At 37.2% G+C, this 21,169-nt stretch overlaps 1 protein-coding gene across 1 annotated transcript; it reads right to left on the bottom strand.

Annotated features, from left to right (window-relative positions):
• Positions 1-325: 325 nt before the first annotated feature.
• Positions 326-540, bottom strand: LOC150056294 (thymosin beta-15A-like). Its single transcript, XM_090343101.1, has 2 exons — positions 494-540; positions 326-407 (listed from the first exon to the last, which is right to left on the bottom strand). The coding sequence occupies exons 1-2, from the start codon at positions 538-540 to the stop codon at positions 326-328; spliced, it is 129 nt and encodes a 42-aa protein (XP_090199227.1).
• Between the last annotated feature and the right edge of the window lie 20,629 nt (positions 541-21,169).

Here is a 21,169-nt window from a genome sequence, read left to right as displayed (position 1 = left end):
AACATGCCACAAAAGTATGATTATGAAGCAGAAGGCACCCATTGTAGGTTAAAACTGGTTCATTCTGTAGGGGGCACAAGGACCATACTCACAAAGATCATCCAGAGTGAGATTACTGACAGCAGTCATCTACCATCTGAGATTTTGCTTTTAAAACAAATTAAAGGGGGCACTGGCTACTGATGAACTTTCAGCCAGGGAATATAGCAGATAAACCATTTACAGGTGCCTCAAATCTCCACGAACACATAGCTTTACAGAAATAAGCCTAAAGGTAGGAATGTGAGGCCAGGTTGAAGCGTGCTCTTGAGAGGAAATGAGAATTTTAGGATTGTTGAACACATTGTTTCTTCTGCTGAATAGTTTCCTTTGAAGGAAGAGTGTCATTTTCCCTCAGTATTAGTTTACTTCAGTTATTTTTTATTGTAATGTACAGAGGGGCTATAGTTATACTTGTCAGATAGTGGATGCATTACTTCTGACACATTGATGCCCCTTCTCAAACTTATCCACTTCGGACATGTCTGGCTTATCACTCATCTTGACTGGAGGCCTGGTGACTCCCCCTAATTGAAAAGACCTCCAAGATATAGAAACAAGAGCCATATAATATGTGATTGCTGTTCTTAATGTACTATGTTATTTCTCATCTCTCTTGGTGTTCCTTGTTTTCTCATATTGTTATGGTATCTTACCTTGTTATCTGATATATTGTATATATGTTTATTTGAAATAGGATAGGGAAGGGGGGAAAACAAGATAAGGGATGGGGGTTGGGGGAGGGAAATGGGGACCAAAACATGAGAAAGTGTGTCAATGTTTGTGAAGTAATGCACCTTCTATCTGGTGAATTAAGGTAACCCTTCTATTAATTACAATAAGAATTATATGAAAAAAAATTATGTGCCAGTGATTGCATACTCTAGAGACTCCATTCTTGAACACTTGCTTATTAAGCTTGACAATTAAAATATGCTGTAAAAAATCATTGTTAAGGGGCCGGGAGTTTGGCCTAGTGGTAGAGTGCTTGCCTAGCATGCACAAAGACCCAGGTTCAATTCCTCGGACCACATACATGGAAAAAAGCCAGAAGTGGTGCTGAGGCTCAAGGGGTAGAGCTCTAGCCTTAAGAAAGTCTAAGGATAGTGCTCAGGCCAACTAACCCAGCCCACAAGTTGTATGGTTCATTTTCAATATAGTGTCAATGAGTCATTGTTGACTTAGCTCACTCAGTCCCACCATTTCTGTTTTTCCCCTATCCTCCCCCCAAACATAAAAACTTACATACAAGACAAAAGGTACAGAAAGAAAAAAATAGCGACAAAGGAGAAAACAAACAATCAATCAATCAAACCCAAAAGCAAGATAACAAAAAACCTATGGTTTGAAAGCCTATATATTTTAAGGACATTGTTATTCCAGGGACCTTGGACTCTTTTTTCATTTCAAAGTGTAGTATTCACAGAAAGCACCATTTAGAAAATATCATTACCTTACTCTTTCTAAGCATTTGGGTCTCTGAGCCTTACCTTCAGCTGCTTAAAATCCTCATTTTCATTTTTATCAAGTTACCATATTAGAATTTTATTCTAATTTGCCATCCTCTTATGGTAGTTTTTGTAACTGTCAGTTCTTTTGAAATAACTATAATGATTAACTATTCATTTTTCCTCACAAGGTGTTAGTTGTACATGTTAATTGTATCCTATATAAACTGTATGTCAGATAAAAATCTATGTTTATTACAGTAAATTTGGAAAAACCTGTAAAGAAGGACAATCTTTCTGATATTTTAATCATTTATTTTCTACATAATATTTAAATATGCACAACATTAAAAAAAGTCTTGGAAACAACCCAGATGCCCCGTTACAGATGAATGGATACAAGAACTGTAGTACAAATATACAATGGAATTCTAGATAGCCACCAGACAAGATAAAATAATGACATTTGCTCGGAAATGGATGGAACTAGAGTGAGATAAGCCAAGACCAAAGGAACAAAAGGCACATAGTCTCCTTCATATGTAGATATTAGATCCAGACAGTTCAAGAATGACAATTCAATGCTCAGGTACTTAAGGTCATTGACATGAACTTGGAGATAGATATGTATTCTATATATTAATGCATATTAATATATTCTATATGTATTAATATAATATTAATATATTATATAGATTGATATAGATTGATTTGTATCTTTGACATACAAACTCTCAGCTTAATTTTAATTTTATTCTTAAATTTATGTACCACTATTTACCATAGAGAAGATATGGAACCAACCCAGATTCCCCTGAGTTGATGAGTGGATCAACAAGATGTGATATTTGTACACAATGGAATTCTGTGCTGCCATCATTAAGAATGACATCGCCCCATTTGTGAGGAAATGGAAAGACTTAGGAAAAAATCATATTAAGTGAAGTAAGCCAGACTCAAAGGAACATAGGCTCAATAGTTTCCCTTATTTGTCATAATCAGTAGAAACCTTGGGCTCTCCCACCAGAGATTTACAATAGGGAAAAACCTAGATACATAAGGCTATATAGGATGATGCTAAATGGAAGGACCTCTAGGTTATAGAAACAAAAGCCATATAATGAGTGATTGTTGTCCTTAATGTACTATGTTATCTCTCATTTCTTTGGCTGTCCCTTGGTTATCTTATATTGTTACAACATTTTCCCTTGTTATCTGATTTATTTTATGTATGTTTATCTGGTTATTTGAAATAAGATAGGGAAAGGGGGAAAACAAGATGAGGGATGGGGGTTGGGGGAGGGAAATGGGAACCAAAGCATGAGAAAGTATGTCAATGTTTGTGAAGTAATGCACTTTCTATCTGGTGAATATAAGGTAACCCTTCTATTAATTACAATAAAATTATATGAAAAAATTTATGTGCCAGTGATTGCATATTCTAGAGACTCCATTCTTGAACACTTATTTGTTAAGCTTGACAATTAAAATATGCTGTAAAAAATCATTGTTAAGGGGCCAGGAGTTTGGCCTAGTTTTAGAGTGCTTGCCTGGCATGCACAAAGACCCAGGTTCGATTCCTCAGACCACATACATGGAAAAAAGCCAGAAGTGGTGATGAGGCTCAAGGGGAAGAGCTATAGCCTTGAGAAAGTCTAAGGATAGTGCTCAGGCCCTGAGCTCAAGCCCAGGACTGGCAAAAAAAGTCAGTGCTAATAAAATCTTTCAATAAAAAAGTATATCAAGGACTGGTTTATTAAGTAATTTTTAATACATGCTGTTAAGTATATAGGACCCCCATAGTAATCAGCTGTATGCTAAGATGTTAACCATGATTATCTGTAATATAAATTATGTATAACACCCCAAAAAGTATATCATTTTTTCTCCCTGCATTTATTGTATACATTAGTAAGTTTCGTAAGTTTTGCTTCAGTCATCTAATAAGATTCAGGAAATTTATGAGAAAGAATGCATTGTATGAGCTACTTATTTTCAACTAGTATGTTTTCCCTTTTTGAAGTTCCAAATCTCTTTTTGTCATCAGAAAATCTTCTGTTAGAGAATCTTTAAAGGCAGATCAAATACCAGCACTTTCTCTTTATTGTCTTTATTTTCACTTTATTCATTCTGAAGAAAATTCTAACTGCAATTGACAGTACTTTTTCCCCAATATTTAATAGTACAATACTACTTCCTTCATTCTCTATGGTTTCAGAGGACAATCTGTAGTCTTTCAAATAGATGTTCCTCATATGTGAATAATTTCTCTGTAGCTGTTCTAAGGGATATTTTTCTTTGCCTTTAGTTTTCAAAGTTTAATTTTGATGCACCTACATATTAATTTCTTTAGACTTGCCTTATTTAGTGTTCACTCTGCTTTTTCGATTAAAAAAAAACCCGAACAACAAAACCTTTGTCAAGCTTGCCTAGCTACTAAGGGGGCTGAGTTCTGAGAATCTTGGTTTGATGCCAACCCAAGCAGAAAAGTCTGTGAGACTCTTATCTCTACTTAATTACTAAAAAAAGCCAGAAGTGGGGCTGTTGCTCAAGTGGGTAGAGTGGTAGTCTTGAGCACAAAACCTCAGGAACAATGCCCAGGCCCTGAATTCAAGCCTCAGAATGGACAAAATCAACCAACCCTCCAGCCTATCAATCAATCCTCTTCAATAGTGATCTCTGTTAAGGTTTTTGTGGTGTGATATTTAGGGGTGAAATGACTGACAATCAGGTAGTAAAACCAGTATTTAGTAGTAAGAATGACAAATCTTAGTCCAGTATTTGGCTAATGATTAGAGAAACTAATTAGATGGTTTCAATGGTTCAGCAGTTTATAAAACTCCTAGAGAAGCATGCTAAGGTCAGGTATAAGAATTTCTTTATCTATTATCTAAAAGTGGCCCCCAAACAAAACATAGTATTCTGTATTCAATGGCTTTGAGTAATTTTCTCCCACAATGCATCTGAGGCTGTTTTATAAAGCTGAGAGTACTTAGTGGTAATGATATTGCCTGAGTTCTGGGGCTAAGTCATTAGAAGTCTCGAAGTTTTGTCTTGGTTTCTGTTCTTGGAGGAATTCAGTAGTATTTGACTATCTATGGCTGCCATGTGAAGGAAATGTATCTGGACACTGTCATCTTTTCTAACCATTGTAGCTAAGAACAAACAAGACAACTTGGATATCTTGAATGCTCAAGCTTGTAGATGACTACAGGGACAATGGTTATCTGATTCTGCCTACATGACTCAAGTTAGTACTGACAAGCTGAGCCCAACCCATTAAATACTGGACATAACAAATTATGACATTAAATGAAGTTTGAAGTGGGTTTGTTATTCAGCAATAGATAACCTGACACTAGTTATTTTATAAAAGATGGAAAGAGTAATAGGGTTATTTCTTAAATTCTTTGAGTGAAATGATATCGAGATAAGAAAGAGTCCTGTAGAAATTGTTATGGAATAACAATGTTCTTAAAACATAAACAGTGTACATTTAATTCTGATTTGATTTTAATAATTTGAAAGACTTAGAAAAAATCATATTAAGTGAAGTAAACCAGACTCAAAGGAACATAGGCTCAATGGTTTCCCTCATTTGTCATAATCAGTAGAAATCTTGGGCTCTCCTAGCAGAGATTTGCAATAGAGCAAAACCTTGATACATAAGGCCATATAGTATGATGCTAAATGAAAGGACCTCTAGGGTATAGAAACAAAAGCCATATAATGAATGATTGTTGTCCTTTATGTACTACATTATCTCTCATGTCTTTTGCTGTCCCTTGGTTATCTTATATTGTTACAGTATTCCATTTTGTTACCTGATATATCGGATATATTTGTATTTGGTTATTTGAAATTGGATAGGGAAGGGGGGAAAACAAGATGAGGGGTGGGAGTGGGGTGCTGGAAATGGGGATCAAGACATGTGAAAGGGTATCAATGTATGTGAATTAATGCACCTTCTCTCTGGCAAATATCATGTAACCCTTCTATTAATTACAATAAAAAATATAAAAAAAGAAATGCAAAAAAACCATAAACAGTGTTACATTCCCTTCTATATCTTCAGCATAAGCCTGCCTACTTGTATTAGAAACATTTGTTAAATGAGAGAATAAACAAACTTACAGATCTCTTTCATGCACATAATTGTGAAGTAGTATTTAATGTAATGTGAAAAAAACTCCTTAGCATATTAAAGGAATATGTCATTCTTTTTTCTTTCTCTCTTTGGTTCATTTTTTCCTGGATGAGTTTGGTGAAGCTTTCAAAATAGCAAAAAAACATACATAGTTAAAACGTTTCCTTTCAAAGTTATTTGAATACTTTTTATTTTTATTTATTTATTTCTTATTGTAAAGGTAACATACATAACAGTAACATAAGTCAGGTAGTGAATGTATTTCCTTTTGTGCAGTGCCACATCCTTCCTCATTTTCTCCAAGTTTTCTCCTTCCTAACCCTCATTATCCCCAGGTTGTATAGTTCATTTCTAACATAGTGTCTATTGGATATCACTACCAAATTTGTTCATCCTTTGCCCCACCATTTCTGTACTTTCCCTTCTCAACTCCATATCAGATAAACTTACATACAAGACAAAAGTTACAGAAATCTAAAGCAAACAAAAGGGGAAAAACAGAAGAAAAGAAGAAAAAAAAGTACCACAAATAGTACAATTAAAAAATGTCTTGTTTGACCTCTCTCTGTCTCTCTCTGTCTCTGTCTCTGTCTCTCTGTCTCTGTCTCTCTCTGTCTCTCTGTCTCTGTCTCTGTCTCTGTCTCTGTCTCTGTCTCTGTCTCTCTCTCTCTCTCTCTCTCTTTTTCCCCCTCCTCTCTCTCTCCCTCTTGCCAGTCCTGGGGCTTCAACTCATGGCCTGGGCTCTGTCCTTGGGCTTTCTCAAGGCTAGCACTTTACCACTTCTGGCTTTTTCTGTGTATGTGGTACTGAGGAATGGAATACAGGGTTTTGTGCATGCTAGGCAAGCACTCTACCACCAGGCCATGCTCCTGGCCCTCTTGTTTGACTTCTAACATTTTAAAAATGAAATATAATTTGATTCTACCTTGAAATTCTAATATTTTAAAGATATTTTTCATTGCCAAGTTTCTGGAATGACATTTGTAGCCCCATCTATGTTTTCATGGTAGTGCCAGAGGCAAGTGAAGGTGTGGTGGTAAAGGTATCATAGAATCATAGTTTCTGTAGCAGATGTCTTGGGGGGTGTGCATTGAGTTTGGAAAAAGAACACTTTTGTTTAGTTTCTGGGACTTGAAGTAAGAAGAGGAAAAGCATTAGAATTTTTGTCAAACATTCCTTGCCAATGCCTATTCTTTACTCTCTTTAGGAACAAGAGTTAGACTTGAGAAAAGAAGCCAAGACAACAAAAGTAGAGAAGAAAAGCTGACGAAAGAAGAGGAAGAAGGCAGTTTTCTTGTACTTTGTGTTTTCTCCAAGGAAGAACATGTCATCGTTATCACAAGGAGCAAAGCACTGTTTTCTCTGTTCCTTCATTTCTTCCTTTGTAACCATTAGACTGAGCCCACCATGTGTGCCCATTGGCCGAACAATAGAATGAATATTCACCTTCCTATGAGACGCAGAAGAGAATGAAGACTTCAGCCAAAGCAAAGCAGCAAGTTCTGGCTCTGTCCTGAGGCAAGTGTTGAGAGCATAAAGTAACTTGTTGTGAAGGATTCATAACTTTAGATTCAAGAGTTCTGGTGCTGTCAGAGCAGTTGTTCATACAAATGCCCAACATATAGTGATTATTTTCATTGCTCAGTCTTGTTGCAGGAATCCCAGCATTAACAGTCAGGAGACATGAATGTTATCTGAAATAAGAGGTATCCTATGCTGTTTAATATCAAAGCCTCTGTAGATGTCAGAGCAGGTTCCAGACTGGCCCTGTCATGTTGGCAAGGATTCCATTCCTTCAAACATTTGCTTTCTTGTTCTGAATACCGAAAAATACAGCAAGCACAAACCATCTAGGATTCCCATGAAGTATTGTCATGACCACACATTTTCTCCTGAGGAAAATTTTAGTAGAATTTGCACACATCGATTTGAGATTGTGCCCATAAAAGAGGAGCATAAAATTCAGTGAACAAAAACTGGATCTGTGCAGGTGGCTGCCAAATGTCCAGGCCACAAAGAGGCCGGCTTTTCTTAAGGTTGCTGTGAAGAGCTCATTGCTTACTGTGAGCCATAAGCGACACCTGTGGAGGAGCTTACTTGCTTCAGTTCTTCCTAACTGACCCAAATCTGATTGCAGCTTTCAACATTTCTCATCTCAGAGTCTCTACTTTAAACAGGCAACCCACTGACTCTCTTCTCTGTTCTTCCAGAAACTGTGCAAGCTGAGAAACTTTCCACAGTGAGTGCTGCTTGGCCTCACCTTGGAGGGAAGAGGATTTTACCTTGTACAACTTCAAAAGGCCCTTTATGTTGGTTTTGGTTTCTTATTTAAATATGGAATGGTCCAGCTTATTATCACTTCTAATTTGCTTTTTAAGTGAATTCTTTTTTTCAATAATCACACCCACAAAATCTATTCAAATAATGTCTCCTTTGTCTAAATGACCTAAGAGAAGCCAGTCAATGTATGTGATATAGTGGGTGTGGTGCAATGATTCAAGATTCTCCTCTACTCCAGAGTCTTGTCCTTTGGCCCAACAAGCATCTATGAGGCCATTTGTGAGGCCTCATGAAATACATAAGTTATGAAAGGCCAGTTCCGACACAGCGGTTTTGATGCTGAAACTGTGATCCAACCTAAATTTCCAATAGCGAATGAAGTCACACCACAGAGCAACTGATGTAATTTAGGACATGCTACCACCTTAGAATACTTGGCCATTCTAACCACATATGAATTTCCTTTAGAGGATGTTTTATAGATTATCGATTTGGACAAAATAGCCTGGAACAATTTCATTAGTTGCTCTTGCATTCAGCTAAGACTCATCAGTGTTATGAATACAGAAGATAGTGATTTCATAGCAATTTATCTCTGTTATTTGAGATAGATCTAGAGATAGAGATTAGATCTCTATTATTATTATTTTTCTCATTTATTCTATCACACAGTAAACTTCCTTCTTCCCCACTGGCTACTTTGTTTAAATCCATTGACCACAAGCTTAGTTTTGCAGAGTTCATCAATAAATGAATGAAATGTCAAATGTGTAAGACTGGAAGAGCACTGGACACAGGAGTCACTGTTACATAGGGATAACTTCAGGATTTCTCTTGAATAACAATAATACTATTTTTCCATTTTGAAATTTTATGGAGGAGAAAGAAATTGAGATAGTGATTTATTTAACAAACATAACTGAGTGAGTGTATGGACTTAATCACTGTGGAAACATTCCAAAGTGCATTAAAGGTATTGCTGTTTATTTCATAACAGAATTTGATAGATCAGTACTTCCAAATGTACAATATTGGGGAAGGGCAGTGTTGTTATGGAGCTTGGAAAAATATCATTCATGCCCTGAAGACCAACAACTGCCAACCCCAACTGATATATCCAGCGAAACTAGCATTTACATTCCAGGAAAAAAACAAGAACATTTCATTCCAAAGAGAAGCTATATGAACATATGCACACTAAACCAGAATTACAAAATTATTAAATAATCAAGAACAAATTGCAGAACAAGAAGAACTCCCATCAAGAAGCTATCACCTATAAATCAGTAAACACAAAGGGGAAAAAAGAGAGCGAAAGAAACTCAGAAGTAAAAATAAATAATGACAAAGGACACTAACCACTTCTCTATAATTTCCCTAAATGTGAATGGGCTGAACAATCTAATCAAAAGATACAGAACAGCAGATTGGATTAAGAGACAAGGACCCATCAGTATGCTGCCTCCAAAAGACCTACCTCACTGCCAAACACAGAAACAAACTCCAAGTGAAAGGATGGAAAAGAATTTTCCACTCCAACGCACCACGCAAAAAAGCAGGTGTAGCAATTTTAATCTCTGACAAAATTGACTTCTCAGTAAAATCAGTGCAAAAAGATAAAGGTGGCCACTACATATTAGTAAAGGGGACAATGCATAACCAGAATATTGCAGTTATAAACATTTACTCCACCTAAGTTTGTCAAGCAAACTATCTTAGAGTTACTGAACAAGATAGTCTCAAACCCAGTCATTGTGGGAGACTTCAATGGTGTTTGATTTTCTTCTACCTAGTGATTTACATTTCCTAATAACATAGTGGTATACTTTCCAGTACTGTACCAATGTGAATTATCCCTTAGGGAACCTAAAATCTATTTTGATCACCTTTTCTTTATGATCATGCTTGATTTAATTTGGACATGATTCGGGAAACAGCAGAGAGAGAGTGAGAAAAACTTGCAGATTTTTAAAAAAAATCCTTCAGTACAATCCCTTGAGGATACAATATGGGTTTCTTTGAATTTTTAGTTTTCCTTTTGTTTGGTATGCTTCAGACCATCAGTGTGTGGCTTGGCTATGGAAAACAAGTGGGACAGAAGCCTGAGTTCAAGTTTGTTTGGCAACTGGAAACCAAAGAGAAATGCAAGAAATATTTTCAATATTTGAGAATGTTTAGGTTGTGAAAGTGTATATAATGTAAGTTAATGTTTTCATGGCTTTGAAAAGGTCAGAACAGTCATCATATATGACCAACAATAAAAGTCAAAGAAAGAGATGGTTTCACTTAGGAACAGATGAACTTGAGTACTAACAAAAGTTGAACAGATAATGCAGCAAGTTGCTACATGTAATAGATTCACTCTGGTAAGGAAACTGTTTAGCTTGAGAACATTCCTACATTTTTCAAAATAACTCATAACATCGTTTTGTATAATGGATGAGTTTCTCTCAGTGGTCATGGTTTCATAATGTGTAAAACCTAAAAAAAATATCCTAACCTTCTAGTTAGAGTTTTTATTTTTATACTTCTTTTCTAGAGTGCTGTGGCATATTAAATTGCTTTGGGCTGAGAGTTTTAAATTCCACAAGATACGGTTCCCAAAGGCACTTGAATAAGCCAACAAAAAGGACAATCATGGATTTCTAACAAGTATCTGACTCAAATACTTGGTGTGCTATCACAGAATGTACTTCTTCAATCAAAGAGAGATTGGATTTGGGAAGTTGGGCACTTGACTTCTAGACTCTTATTTTCATAGAAATGTAAATAAGACATAAGCTGTGAATCTAACCCTTCAGGCCCAGTGTCATAGATGTGGTTGCTGTAAAGCTAACCCCAAATGTGCAACAGGGAAAGGACATTTGTTTAATTGGTACCTATACCTAAAGGATTATCTCTGGCATCAAGGCTATGCGATTTCGGGGTCCTTGTATCCTTCTTTAAAATTTTATTTTGGTTGTTCTTGGGACTTGAACTCTGGGCCTGGGCATTTTCCCTGAACTAATCAGCTCAAGGCTACCACCCTACCCCTTGACCACAGTGGCACTTCAGTATCCTGGGTTTAAGCACAGAGACTTACAGGGAGGATTGCTGCTGAGGGTTTTTGTTTGTTTGTTTGTTTGTTTTGTTGGTGACAGTTAAAAGCAGTGGCTGCTTCACACAGAAGCCTATAGAAGTAAGGCCTAGGGCTCTGTGGTTGTGTGTTTTTGTGGCTGGAGTGTGGAGACTTAATTTTCAGCAACATTGAGTAGGGCTCAGATGTGACTGGAGGATGGTGGTAAGCAGATATCTCCTCAGCTGAGAGAAGGAAGGTGAAATGGGGCTGTATATATAAATCATATCTGAGGTCATGCAATTCTGGCTAGTTTGATCATGAACAACCCCCAAATAGAAGAACTAAACAAATGTTGTACAACTTTGCGTTCTCTCTTCAGATTTGGTTAATTTCCTCTGAAGTAGATCTTAAGACTCTCACATGAAACATGCCACCCCAATGCCTGAGGAAAAGAACACCTTTATCTCTGAAGATAAAGGACCATAGAGATGACTAGACCAATTGGGAAGTGGGTGGCCTGCCAAGTCATCCCCCAATTTAGTTAATTCAATCATATTGCCATATTGCTCCATAACTCTGGTTTGCTGGTTTGTTTTCAGGATTTCTTAGGCCTCAGGAATTCTGGAATGCCTGGGCCCGGAATCCTCTTCATGATTACTCATTCATGTGTTGGGTGTTGATGTTGGCTATTGACAGAAGGGAATTCTAGAGCAGGTGCTTTGAGCTGAATGTTCACATCCTTTATCCTCATTGAAATCTAACTCCCAATACCATGGTGGAACCTTTAGGAGAGAATTTGGCATAAAGTAAGCAGGCATAAATGGGATTAATATTCTTATCAAAGAAAGTCCGAGAGCTAGCTGATCTTTGAGCCTGCAAGCCCAGGAGGATAGCTGTGTGTAAAGTAGACATAGGGCAATCACCAGAACCTAATGAATACTCTGGCATTTGGGATTCTAGTACTGTGAGAAGTAAACACTTATTATTTGAGCCACGTATTTTGTGTTAATTTGTGTTTGTATATCAGCTTTCCCTGAGAAGGCAACTACTGATCTGAATAGCTATAGCTCTTCTTCTCCAATCAGTTTGGTTTGCTTGGGGTCAGTGTCTTAAGCAGGGCTGATTTCATGAACTGGTGCCCTGTGCGGGTCCGCAGGGCTCACACACAGAGGAGCCCTTGGTTTGATTGGTTTGGAAGGCTTTAGTTCGAGTAGATGGCTGCTCACTTTCAGTTTGTACTGTTACATAATTGAGAAAGAAAGAGTGGGAAAAGGAGAGAGTAAGGGAGAAGGAGAGACTAGCCAGAAGCTATATTATAGGGTTTTTTATAACCTGATCTAGGAAGTCGTGAAGCATTACTTCGAGTGTATGGTAATTTGCTAGAAGCTAGTAACTGTGGTGTTCCATATTCAAAGGGAAGAGAATAGATTCCACTGCTTGATGGAAGGATGTCAAGGTTCTGGGAGAGTATGTGGGAACATAAATATTGCTATGGCCATTTTTGGAAAATACAATCTGCCACACATGCTCTGCATGTATTTCTGCAGGTGCCACCTACTGGGTTAGTTTGTATTTTGTTTCTCATGTAATAGAGTGTTAAAATTAAAGTTAAAGACTGAAACACCAAGATAGACATGATGTGAGATTCCATAGCTAGATCACAGGATGCAAAATTTTCTTTCCATGACTTGAATGCTTTCAGCCACTTTCAGAATGGGAAGGGTTGATGTGAAGAAGAATTTCACAGTTATTTCTTTGAAAAGAGCAGTTTCTCTATTCTACTTTACACCAAGTTTTGTAAGCAGATGCTTGTGCATCCACTGAACCCTGTTTTGTGAAGTTCAGATTCTCAGAGAACCAGGATCCAACCTATATATTCAAAATATGAAAAGGATAATGATAACCAGATAAGGGTAATTTATTCGTTTTTATTTTTAAAAGATCTTTTTTATTAAACTCTAATATTTAGTATCTTACTTAAGTAGAGAGTTTTATTTAATTACAATTATTAGGGGCTGTGTGTGTGTGTGTGTGTGTGTTGTGTGTGCGTGTGTGTGTCAGTCCTAGTGTTAGGGCCTGGCACTAACTCTGGCTACTGTGCTCAAGAATAGTGTTCTATCAATTGAACCACAACTCCTCTTCTAGCTTTTTTAGGTTAATTGAAGATAACAGTCTCATGCATTTTCTTGCTTCTGCTGGCTCTCAGACACCTGCATAGTTAGGATTATTCCTGTGAGCTACCAGTACCAGAAATTATTAGTTTTTTTGAAGTCATTTTATGAACACAATAATCAAAGTAACTCCATGGCTAGGGCAACTGTAGACTCACAATAGTTATCATAAGGGTTCCAGTAGAACTGAGCAAGTTCATGAGGTATATGCATATATGCATCTTCTTCCCAATCTGGACATCCCTTGAGATTTTGTTGTCATTGTTAAATCTTCTCAGTGGCAATGGGAAGGAGTCTGTCCTAACAGACCTGAGAAACTCCAGTATTTCCAGGAATAAGCAAGGAAGGGGGAGGCCATAGGCTTGCTTTTCCTGCGTATATGCAGATGGTTGCATTAAATTCTGAATCCAGGCAGAATGGACTGTTTATGTTTCTAGAATGTGAAGGGAAAAGAGATATTTTCTGTCATCAAGGTATATTTGGTATATGGTGAATGAGTCACTGTGAGTTTATCATGCATTTGTCCAACAAGGCCCCCCAAAAGCTAAAGGATAAAGGACCCAGAAATTAAGGTTGTTAGGTGATTAGAGATATTGAAGGATTCACAGGCCACTCCTGAATAGGTCTACCACTCTGTCTGGTTTGTAAGAAAACAAATTTTCCAGGATGTTGGACTCAAATTGCTGAAATGGGGATTTACCTAGATAAACTGGGATGGTCAGTCCCTTCACTTTGGCCATCCTTAATAGGATGCATCTGCTTGGGGCTGGAGGACAGAATAGCCCAGCAGAGATGCTACAAGAGAGCTATGAAAGACTGGGTCATTTTTGTAATCATTTGCTAATCCTGAAAGTCCAAAGCCAGTTTAAGATGGTAATTTTCTTTCTCTTTACCCATTCTTTCTTCGACCTCAGGCTCCAACCTGGACACTTGTCAACTAGGAAGGCACCAGACAAGAAGGAGAAAATACAGGGCACATAAATAGAGTACACCACCCAGAGTGAAGCAGCCCTTTGCAGGGCAGAAGAGTTGGTGCTGATTCAATCCCTATTTCTGATTGTGTACAGTCTGTGACATTTTTTTTAATGTACTAAAGGAACTTTAGAATGTCCTGTACTGATCTAGATACTTGCTTGAAAAGAAAATTCCTGGGACATGCTTGGACTTTTTGGGCAAGGGAATGCTAAGCCTACTGAATATGAAGGAAAGAGGAGTGGCTCCCAGAAACAGAGATGTGGTTTCATTACCCATCATGCTTATGATGCACATAATACATTCTGCCCCACCAAGAAGTGATGAATGAACTAGGTGATTGATGCCTGTCATCTTAACTACTCAAAAGGATGAGATCTGAGGACTGAAATTTGAAGCCAACCTAGGCAGGGAGGTCGAAGCTCTTACTTCCAGTTAACAACCCACATACCAAAAGTGGAGCTATAGCTCAATTGATTGATAGAGCATCAGACTCGAGTAACAACAAAACAAATGGCTACGTTTAAGCTCTAATTTTGACACACATACACAAAAGAGTCACAAATATTACACCAAAAACTGTCTATTTCACTGTACTTTTAACAAATTATACAGTTTCCACAAGCTTCATAAAATGTTTTAGATGATGATGTATGTAAAGAAATGACAGAATCATATTTTTACCATCCATCACTCAGTCCTGAATAGACATGACATTGAATGTCCCATATTTTTCTTTTCCCTAGGCTGGAAGTCAAAGGATTTACTATGTACACATAATATCATCCACAGAGAACTATGTGTTCACTTATTTCTGACATGGTTGTCAGAAATTACCCAGCTTCCTTCACTGGCACTCCAGTCAGGTGAACCTACCTGCTCACTCCACTTGCACTTAGCATGGCTCATGTGATTTATTTCAGCAAATGCTTGAATCTGGCTTGTGAAGATTGCCACTTATTCCCAATTCACCATTTCCCCACTCATGCATAAAACCTGGTCCTTACGTCTGTTGTTAATTCCTTGGTCTTTCTGAGTCATTTTGTCTGGTACATGGTGCTCAAGGATTCTGACTCACAGTGCTGATGGTTACTGTCTTGCTAAGCACAGCTCCTTAGCTTTCTTTGATTTGGGCTCTGTTTCAACTCTCTTTCTGGGTTCTATATTATCATAGGCAATTGTCTTAATCTCTGAGAAACTCCATTTCTTCATGCATACAGTTACCTTTTCCAGAGTTATGGTGAGAAAATTAATAGATGGAAAAACAAAATGTATCACATTAGTATAATCTAATAGCCAAATTACAGCTGAGGTTTCCAGTTGTGTTTTGTGTTACTTTACACCTAGCACTATTAAATTCCTTGGCTTTTGCTTGGACCTTCACAACTTGATATGAAAAATCCCTCAACCCCGACACTATCTTTCAGGAACAGTGTTTTACTGCTACACCTTGCAAAGGTCAGGGAGTCATTGTTTTTCAGACTCAGGTGCATCTTGTGAGCCTTCTCTGTTTGACTGTGCCTCTCTCTGACCTTATTTCATAGTGACTGCAGAGACCTGTAAAATTCCAGTCCAGGCAACAGTCTTTTCCTTTCTCTCGTTTCTTCAGAGCTGTCATTCAAAGGAAAACTAGTCCAATAGAGTGTCAGAAAGTCAGATAAAGAACTTTTGAAGGCTGGAGAGAACAATTCTGTCAAATGCTGCCAGTAGCTCAAGGAAGACAAGATCTGATAATCGGCCTCTAGATTTAGCAATGTGAAAAGTATTGGGAACTGGAGAAGAGAAAATCTAGGGGACCCAAAGTACAATTAGAGTCCAACAGAGACGGCAAAGAAGAGGAACTAAAGCAGGGGCTCAAGAAAGTACAGACAATTCATTCAGAGAGTTATAGTGTGTGTGTGTGTGTGTGTGTGTGTGTGTGTGTGTGTGTGTGTGTGTGTGTGATGGAGCTTGAACTCTGGGCATGGGTGTGCTGTCCCTGAGCTCTTCAACTCAGGGCTGGTGCTTTACCACTTGAGCCACAGTGCTACTTCCAGTTTTCTGGTGTTAACTGGAGATAAGAATCGCATGGACTTTTTCTGCCCCAGCTGGCTTTGAACCACAATTCTCAGATTTTAGCCTCCTAAATAATTAGGTTTATAGGCATAAATCATAGGCCCCTGGCATAGTTGTGCTTTTGATTATTCTTCTGTGAAAGAAAATAATGGGTGAACACTGAAGAGAAATAAAAAAAAGAATATGTTAAATCAGATATACATAAATAAGGAGAAAACTTAATTGAGGAGGTAATATGCAGAAAAATTCTTGGAGCGATGAGTGATTATTTCTGAGAAGGTGGGCTGTGGCAAGGCTTTGGAAGGGTTTGGCTTTTAGAAACCCAAGAGGCTCTAGCATAAAGTGTGAATGGAAGAAAAGCACATGGTACACATGGAGGAGGGTGAATGAACACATATAGATGAACTGTTCTGATTACTTCAGCCTTTAGATATATAGGAGGCAAAGGCATCAGTGGAGAAGAAGGTGCTAGAATCTGGAAGAGAGAAGGTAAACATCACTCACACAGAAGTGGAGTGGTAGGCAATATGGAAAAACCCAGTGGGATTTCCGGTGAGTGCAATCACCCTCACGACAGTCTTGATAGTGTGTCTAAGTGATATTGGTAGATTTTTCTCTTGATAGGTACAAAGCAGACACTGGATTTAACCAATTGTGTGTTCGCAAGATAGTTCAATGAAATATGGGCCAGGCAAAGAAGTTGTGGTAAGTTTACACTGGATAAAAGATATAAGTGAACAAGGTTACAGGGAGAACTATGGGAATTTTATCAGGTCACCAAACTGAAGGTGTCTTTGGGGGTAGCGAGAGTATTAGAAATCGGGATATGGGAGCTGATCTGAAAAAATTATAGTTATTTGGTAGAAATGTAAATTGTTTGAAATTGAAATCAGGAAGAGTTTCCAGGTATGGTCAAAGTTCAAAGATATATTAATGGGAAGGACTGGCCAATGAGTATAGATAAGGAGGAAGGTATGATCATTGGGGAAAGCCTTCTTCCAAGGCCTTGAGGAAATATCCTCAGAGAAAACGAGGAGTTACAGTTTATAGAGCTGATGTGTGGCAGAGGGGGAGTATAAACAGCTTCAACAAACCCATCCATCTTCAGACTATCCTACAGTCTCTCTTAACATGCTCATTCACTTACTTCATGCTGGCTAGTAGGCTATAAAGGACCATTGTTTTATTCTAGTTTTCTTGTGATCATTGTTATTATTTTTTCATATATTTTTATTGTAATTAATAGAAGGGTTACATTATATTCACCAGCTAGAAGGTGCATTACTTCACAGACATTGACACCTTTTCTCATGTATTCTTCCCCATTTCCCTCCCCCCACCCCTGCCCCATCTCGTTTTCCTCCCTTCTCTATCCCAAATAACCAAATAAACATATATACAATATATCAGATAACAAGGTAGAATACTGTAACAATACGAGATAACCAAGGGACAGCAAAAGGGATGAGAGATAACATAGTACATTAAGGACAAAAATCAGTCATTATATGGCTTTTGTTTCTATATCCTGGAAGTCTTTTCATTTAGTGTCATACTATATGGCCTTATGTATCTAGGTTTTTCTCTATTGTAAATCTCTGCTAGGAGAGCCCAAGGTTTCTACTGATTATGACAAATGAGGGAAACCATTGAGCCTATGTTCTTTTGAATCTGGCTTACTTAATATGATTTTTTTCTAAGTCTTTCCATTTCCTTATAAATGGGGCAATGTTGTCCATTGTGTACAAATACCACATCTTGTTAATCCACTTATTAACTGAAGGGCATTTCGGTTGGTATGGTAAATAGTGCTGCAATGAACATCATTGTGCTAGTGGATTTAGTATGTCCTTGTTTCTGGACGACTGGGTAAATGCCAAGTAGTAGAATTGCTGGGTCATAGGGGAGCTCTCTGTTTAGTCTTTTGAGGAAACACCATACTGCTTTCCATAGTAGTTGAATGAGTTTGTGCTCCCACCAACAGTGTAGTAGTGATCCCTCCTTGCCACATCCCCACCAGCATCTGTTGTTATTAGATTTCTTGATCATGGCTGTTCTAACTGGAGTGAGGTGGAATCTTAGAGTTGTTTTGATTTGCATTTCTTTTATGACCAGAGATGTCGAGCATTTCTTATGTGTCCATAGGCCATTCTTATTTCTTTTTCAGAGAAGACTCTCTTTAAGTCTTTGGCCCATCTTTCAATGGGATGGTTGTTTCTTTGAAGATTAGTTTTGGAGTGATTCAATTCTTTTTAGCTGTTGATATATTTTAGATATGAGGCCTGTGTCTGTTGTATGGTTAGTGAAGATCTTCTCCCACTCTGTAGGCTTTCTAGTTAGTTTGCTAACTATGTCCTTTGCCATACAGAAGCTCTGCAGTTTAATGCAGTCTCATTTATCCAGATTTTCTCTGATTTGTTGTCTTTCTGGGTCCTTATTAAGAAAGTTTCAACCTATGCCAAGAAGACCTAGTGAATCTCCTATTCCTTCGTGTAAAGTTTTCAGTGTATCTACTTTTACCTCCAAGTCTTTGATCCATTTGGAGTTAATCCTGATCATTGTTATTATTTTTAATTGAATATTTTAGAAAAGTGGAAAAGGAAGTTGTAGCCACAATAGTTCAGTTAATTGAATCCAGTTGAACAGTTTGTCTCAGTGGTTGATCTGAGATTCCCCATGACCTTTTTCTGTTTCTCAAGATTTTCATAACACTGATAAGATGTCACTTGCTATATTTTTCTCCTTTCAAATTGTGAGGGTATCATGAATTTTTCCAGAAGCTGCATACATACGACAGCACAGAAATAGACATGGGAGTCCCTCTGTCTTCTAGCAAGGAAGAAATAAATGATTTTGAAATATCTAAAGCAATGCCTTTTTTGCTATGATGCTCAAATCTTCTAAATAAAATGCATTGTGTTAGTTTATAATGAGACAGTTTTAACTTACATTGAAACAATTTTTATCTTCATTTTGAACATAATAGATATTCACAGACATTACTTGCATAATCAAAATATCAGAAATTTGAAGAACTTCTGACTTCCTGGAAGGAAGGGAAGGGTTTCTCACAGGGAAAAGCTGAGAACTTGGTCATATTAACAGAAATTTAAATTCAGGTCCTCTACAAGTACTTTTTAACTATAGTGACCACAATATAAGCCACATGCCCTCTCAGATATAATCGAAGATAAGGTGTGTACAAAGCTATCTGGAAGGTCCTCTGTCCTGTGAAAGCTTTCCTTCTTTTGGATATAGTAAGAGTCAGTTAATAAATAATTGTCCTGAAAAACATGAACAACAAATTAATCTACAAAAATGATGAACCTATGTAGTCATAACAAATTCTGAATACTAATAAATAAAATATCAATCATATAATAGTGTTTCCTAAAGTGAATGAGGTAGTGTTATTATCTATTCCTTCAGCTTTCTGGTTTTTTTTTTATTTCATGTTATGTATTTATGTAGCCCAGACCTGAAACTCTTAATTCTTTGTCTCCCGAAGGTTAGTACTACAGGCATGACCCACCATGTCAAATCTATCTATTTCTTTAAACAATTTTTTTTTTGCCAGTCCTGGGCTTGATCTCAGGGCCTGAGCACTGTCCTTGGACTTTCTCAAGACTAATTCTCTACCACTTGAGCAAAGCACCACTTCTGGCTTTTTTTTTTTTTTTATGTATGTGGTACCGAGGAATCAAACCTGGGTCTTCATGCATGCTAGGTAAGCATTCTACCACTAGGCCAAACTCCTGGCCCTTTAAACAAACTTTTTATCATATATAACTTTACTTCTACTGTACATCTTTCATCTTTTGTTATGACTATTTTCTCATTTAATAATCATCTTCATATTTAAATAGTGAAATACTTTTAGAATGTAGAAGTATATTTAGCCTGGGCTGGGAGCATAGCCTAGTGGTAGAGTGCTCGGCTAGCATGCTGGAAGCTCTGAGTTCTATTCCTTGGTACCACATATGCAGAAAAAGCTGGAAGTGGTGCTGTGGCTTACCTAAGCACTAGCCTTGACAGTGCCCAGGCCCTCAGTTCAAGCCCTGGGACTGGCAAAGAAGAAAGAAAAAGAAAAGAAATATATTTAGCCAGTTTGCTATAGTTATTCATGAAGAGCTTCTACCCATTTTCCTCTTCTATAATAAATGCTTCATATATGCCCTTCTTATATATCACCCATATTTGCACACACTGTATATGCACATGGGTCAACATTATTCATCCAAAGTATAAAGATACAACCTCCTCCAAAGTTGATTTAGACATTTGTTATTACTATTGTCAAGTATATTGACTATTCCTGAATAATGTCAATGTGTTTTTTTCTTTCTTTTTGAAATGTAAATAAAAGAGCTCCAATTTGTTTAAAAAAATTAATGGATACTTTGAAAACTGAAAACATTATTGAGGAGGAATAGCAGTGAAAGCAGGTATTAAAATGTAGTGTAAAACAAGAAAAATTAAAATATTGTGGTTTTATAATAAAGAATGACAAAGAAATACGTTTCCTGGGAAATATAGTCTAGCATCTATAAAGTTTTAGTATGTGATTAAAAATAGTTATCACAAGTAAATAGTGACATTTAATGAATATTCAATAAATGGTGCAAAAAATAGCATGAATTCTTTGGAAAACAACAAACGAAAACAAATTCTTTTTCTGAAAAGCTAATTCATCTAGGTAAATTGGGGAAAAGATATATGGTGCCATCTAGTGGCGAAACAGATAACTGTACATATTGAATGTGCTGTCCACCAGCACAATAAAACCAGTTGAAGAATTCCATACAAGCAAATTATCCACTAATAAAATTAGCTCAACACTGATTTAATGAAAGATCCATTAATCCTTGCATTGTGACTTTTCCATTTTCAGAGATTAAGGTGGCCTCGGTAGTGATGCAAAGTTAACATGCAAGAAATTACAATTCCAGACATTCACATAAACAAGCATTCCAACCTGTCATACTTTTTTTTTAGTAAC

The sequence above is a fragment of the Megascapheus bottae genome, chromosome 12 (genome assembly GCF_031878675.1).
Source record: "Megascapheus bottae isolate mThoBot1 chromosome 12, mThoBot2.hap1, whole genome shotgun sequence".
In the NCBI taxonomy this organism is placed as follows: domain Eukaryota; kingdom Metazoa; phylum Chordata; class Mammalia; order Rodentia; family Geomyidae; genus Megascapheus; species Megascapheus bottae.
This window is presented reverse-complemented; position numbering and strand designations above follow the sequence as displayed.

Bases quoted from the DNA above. Each gene is read 5' to 3' on its own strand.
- LOC150056294 (XM_090343101.1), bottom strand. From the start codon at position 540: ATGAGTGATAAGCCAGACATGTCCGAAGTGGATAAGTTTGAGAAGGG. The intron at 408-493 runs GCATCAATGTGT...AAATAACTGAAG, and splicing joins GTGGATAAGTTTGAGAAGGG to TAAACTAATACTGAGGGAAA.